We start from the raw sequence: 5,000 nt of genomic DNA, 5'->3' as shown, positions 1-5,000 counted from the left end.
ATGAAATGATGATAAAAATTTCTGGCCTCGTGGTTCCTGTAATTGAATCATAACATGAGAGAAGCGAGCGACTTGGTCTCGCGGCTGACATGTGTCAACACCGCATCCCGCTTCTCAAGCCTAGCCCTCGGCTCCGGCTAGCACCTCGCTTAATCGTTCCCGAGGGGGTGGGTAATACGATACCAGCGGCAGCCGGTGGATTTATCTCTTAACATGGGTACACTCCATGATATCGTAAAGGAGAGACACGATCTTCCCATTCAAAAGCTATAAGAAGAGTGGACAAGACTTGATCGGTATCAATGCCGAACCCAGAAGGGAGTCAATCGGACGATGGTGAGGCGGTGACGGCGCGCGGGAAAACTCAGTGATTGACACTCTCGCCATTACGGATATTTTATTGTTTTTTTATATTGCTCCGGAACACATGGGTGCGCTGTCAGACATTTTCATCCGCTATTTATATGCCATTTATATTATGGCATAAATTCTCCGCAAATTTGCCAGCGCGCGCATATTCACCAAGAACCGCGACTGTTTGCACAAAGTTTCATATGAATATCATATTTTAAGAATAACATTGGCAAATTTATCTTGATCAACTCATCTGCAAACTTATTCGTAGCTAGTGACCAATCTATATGCTAATAAAACTTTACTACTATTACTACTGCTCCACTACTACTACTACTACTTCAACAATAATAATGATAACAACAACTACAACATCAAACACAAACAAAAATAATATCAACATCCCAACAACACCAACAACCCCCCCCCCCCAACTCAAAAATCCCGCCCCATTAGACACATACACACATTATATAAAAAAATATATAAAATAAAATAAAAAATACAATCTAACAGAAAAAATCTAACAGAAAACGAGAACACCAACGCCGCTTTGAACCCTAACTAAAAAAAAAAAAAAAAACTCTCCAACTTACCTTTTCGTTTTGGTAGGCTGTGACGGCGATAAATTCAGTTTCCTTGAAGACGTAGGTCCTGAAGGTCGAGTACGGGAGTTTTAGGATATCGTTGGCTCTGACCAAGTGAAACCTCGGCTGGTATTTGTGCATGGAGTTGAGAATGGTCTGAAAAGATACAAAATAAAAACAAATTAGTTAGGATGCTTTGGCCTGGTGAAGCGATTTGTACACAAAGGCGATAATCATATTGGTGGTGTATGCTGTGTGTTCTTTGCTGTTTCTGTCTGTCTGTGTCTGTTTGTTTCGATAGAATTTATGAAATGTTATAAACTATGAAAACTGTTGGAAAATTCTTAACTAGTACGATAATAATAATAATAATAATAATAATAATAATAATAATAATAATAATAATAAGAAGAAGAAGAAGAAGAAGAAAAAGAAAAAGGGAAAGAAAAGTAAAAGAACGAGAAAGCGAAGTAGAAGCAGCAGTAGAAGAAAAAAAAAAGAAAAAGAAAAAAAAGAAAAAAAAAAATAATAATAAGAGGAAGAAGAGGAAGAAGGAGGAGGAGGAGGAGCAGCCGAGGGCGAGGGGAGCCGCCGACCAGGAGTGTGAAATCCCATCCCGTCCAGAATGAAGCGAGAGTCGTCTGGAAGAATAGGTAGTGAGCTTGGTCGATAGTTCATAGTCTAGCCCTTGGTTCCTCGCGATGAGAAGTGTGAAGCAAGACAATGCGAGGGCGTGGCTACCTGAGGGCTACGTAGGGGCTACCCAGGGGCTACCTGTGGAAGGCTTCTTTCTCCCTTCGCGCGCTCCTCGGGGCCGGCTAGGGCTATGTGTGTGGGTTTTGTGTGTCTCTTTCTTTATCTCTTATTTCTCTTTCTCTTTCTTTCTTTCTATCTCTCTCTCTCGAAGAAGAAGAAGAAGAAGGAAAATACGAGCATATCTTTGGGTATTCCATTTGAAAATCATGTCATTCGAGTATATGTAGAATCTATTGAAAAAAAACTGTAATCTGATCAACAAGTCCGGCTTTAAGAAAATATTGCCTTTAGAATGTTCATAATTTTGTATTAAGAAATTCCTGTGTCTAGGAGAGCGTATATCTCATAAAGAACCACTGTTTTGGAGAGCGTTTAGTTAAAAAAAAAAGTGTCTTACCGTTTAATTTTAAGAAAACCCTGTCTTGAAGAGTGCAAACCTCACAAAGAAAATCCCATGGAAAGCGTACATCTCATAAAAAGAACCCTGTCTTGGGGAGCATTTAGTTAAAAAAAGAAAAAAAAGAAAAAAAAAAGACCTGTCTTAGAGAGCATTTAATTTGAAGAAAACCCCATGCCTTGGAGGGCGATTAGTTCCAAGAAAACCCCTTAGTCTTGGAGGCGGGCAGCGGGACATGAAGGGGAAGCCTGTGTCTTGGAGAGTGTCCGTGTCACAAAGAAACCCCCCCTCGTGTCTTGAAGAGGAACCCCCAAGGACCGTCTTTCATGATGAGGTTACGGCGGCGATGGCCAAAGTGTGCGCGCAACTGCAGCTCCTCTCCTCCTCCAAGGCCTGTCATTAGTCCACTCCGTCAGACGTCGTAATCTCGTCTTCTTCCCAGATAACAAACATCAAAGCGCCAACGGACTCGCCCTACGAATGCTATTATGACGCCCCTTCAGATCTGACGGCGAGTCTCCGAGAGCGCCCGCTTTGACCAGTGCGTGTGTCCGTGCGTCGTCCCTCCTCCTCCTCCTCCTCCCCCTCCTCCAGGCCCCACCCCCTTCCTCCCGGCCCTCAGTTATATATATACACATTTCGGTCGTGTCGTCCGTCTCTCTCTCTCTCTCTCTCTCTCTCTCTCTCTCTCTCTCTCTCTCTCCTCCTCTCTCTCTCTCTCTCTCTCTCTCTCTCTCTCTCTCTCTCCTTCTCTCTCTCTTCTCTCTCTCTCTCTCTCTCTCTCTCTCTCCCTCCCTCCCTCCCTCCCTCCCTCCCGCTCTCCCTCTCTCTCGCCTCTTAATAAGAACGTTTCTTTGTGGCGTGACGAGGCCCCGGCAGCTATCTCCCGCTGAATCTGCCGCCGCGTCGGGATGTGGGTCAGGTCCCGCCCGCCTTGAGATAACCTCCTTCAGCGCCGCCCGTCGCAGTGGGGGCCCATACACACTCAATTGGTCATAAAGACCTCGCTAACAAGGGCGAACACTCGGTCGCCAGTTTGGTCTGGCCAGCCCTACTATTTGGTCTCAATTGAGCTAGATCTGGGCGTAAGTTCTTTCACTTTTCCCCCTCAGTTTCTCGGGACAATTTTCTCATCCAAAACAATTTTCCCCTCAGGGTCCTGGGTGACTTGCCGAGGGGAAAGGCCACGAAAATAACGTAACCTTTTCTTTCGCCTATTTAAGGGCTTATTTGGGTCTGAAATGGGTGTATTTTGGGAGGCGGCGTCGAGAGGACAGGCTGTTAACAGAAAGTAATTCTTAAGATTCTCGAGCTTGTTTTAAAAACAGTTTGAAATGTGTATTACCGGAAACGATCACAAAACAAGACCAAATACTTTGAAAAGTTGAAATACAGGAAAAAGAAAATAATCCGCACAAAAGTGGGAGAAATGCACACAAAAAGAAAAAGGGACATAAAAGAGAGACATGATAATATAAAAGCAAAAATGAGAAAAATGCCGCTTCCTCCAATGTGATTTTCTCCCCAATGTGAATGTGCGGTCAAGATTGCCGTGTCATCATATATTCCTCTTTTTTTCCTGTGATTTTCAAATTAGTCTCATAACTCAGCGTCAATCAGCGGCGAAACTAAGATGTTGTCGAACGTTGAATTATGGGAAAGGAGGAGAGTTGAAGAATTCGCCACTTTGCGCTGTCAATGTTGCATTTATACCCTCTCTCTCTCTCTCTCTCTCTCTCTCTCTCTCTCTCTCTCTCTCTCTCTCTCTCTCTCTCTCTCTCTCTCTCTCTCTCTCTCTCTCTCTCTCTCTCTCCTTCAGGCAAAGCGAGAAAGATAGAGATAGAGAGAGAGAGAGAGAGAGAGAGAGAGAGACAAAGACAAAAACAGAGAACCACAATCCAGAGACAGAGATCGAGATGAAGAGGGAGATCGAGAGAGAAAGAAAGAACTTAATAGATATATAGATAGAGAGAGAGAAAAAAAAGAGAGAAAGAAAGAAAGAAAGAGGAAGAAACAGAAACAGAGAACCATAAACCAAAAAAAACAGAGACAGAGATCGAGAGAATGAGAGAGAGAGAGAGAGAGAGAGAGGGAGAGAGAAGCAGAAACAGAAGAGAACCGCATGCAGCCCACGCGCCCGTAATAACACGGCACGGACTGCGCGACGCCTGCTACAATACACAGGAAATTCAGTTTCTACGAGACCAGCAAGTCAACGCTTTTCGTGGGGGGGGGGGAGAAGGGGAGAGGGGGGGGGGGGGGGTGGGAAGGGGGATATTTAACCGCTTTCCAAGGGGAAGAAGGGGCATGGGGGTGTCGATCCTGGTTAGCGGGGTGGATGGTTGACTGGGTTGGTTGGGGAGGGGCGGTTGTGTGGAAGGGGAGGAGGGGAGAAGAGGAAGATGAAAAAGAAGAGAGAGAGAGAGAGAGAGAGGGAGAGAGAGAGAGAGAGCGAGAGAGAGAGAGAGAGAGAGAGAGAGAGAGAGAGAGAGAGAGAGAGAGAGAGAGAGAGAGAGAGAAAGAGAGAGAGTGTGAGAACGGGAGGAAGTGGGAGAACGGGAGAGAGGGACGGAAGGGAGACGAGGGAAAGGAGGGAGGGAGGGAGAGAGAGAAGGAGGGAAGGAGGGAGGGAGAGGAAGGGAGAGAGGTGGAGACAGATAGATAGAGAGAGAGAGAGAGACAGATGAATAGACAGATAGAGAGAGAGAGAGAGGAGCAAAAGAGATAGATAGAGGGCGGGTGGGAGAGATGGAGAGATAAACAGAGATTGAGGGAGGGACGGAAAACGATAGATAAACAGATAGATAATTCGATGTTCGGATGTGGCAATGGGAGTGTGCAATGGAAATAAAATAAACAGTTATTTGTGGTATCTCATGTGGGAGCAATTATAGCAAAAGTAGTAG

The 5,000-nt window shown here is 45.1% G+C and overlaps 1 protein-coding gene across 7 annotated transcripts in view; it reads right to left on the bottom strand.

Moving 5' to 3' along the window:
* Positions 1-5,000, bottom strand: part of LOC113803216 (T-box transcription factor TBX3) — a 238,007-nt gene that overhangs the window by 18,910 nt on the left and 214,097 nt on the right. For all 7 annotated transcript variants that reach the window (XM_070131061.1, XM_070131059.1, XM_070131062.1 and 4 more), the window contains one exon: positions 951-1,097. In XM_070131061.1, coding sequence (XP_069987162.1) covers positions 951-1,097 — 147 coding nt within the window. The remainder of the gene's footprint in view (positions 1-950; positions 1,098-5,000) is intronic.

This window comes from Penaeus vannamei, chromosome 16, assembly GCF_042767895.1.
Source record: "Penaeus vannamei isolate JL-2024 chromosome 16, ASM4276789v1, whole genome shotgun sequence".
In the NCBI taxonomy this organism is placed as follows: Eukaryota; Metazoa; Arthropoda; class Malacostraca; order Decapoda; family Penaeidae; genus Penaeus; species Penaeus vannamei.
Note: the sequence above shows the minus strand (reverse complement) of the source record. Positions and strands in the feature narration are given on the sequence as shown.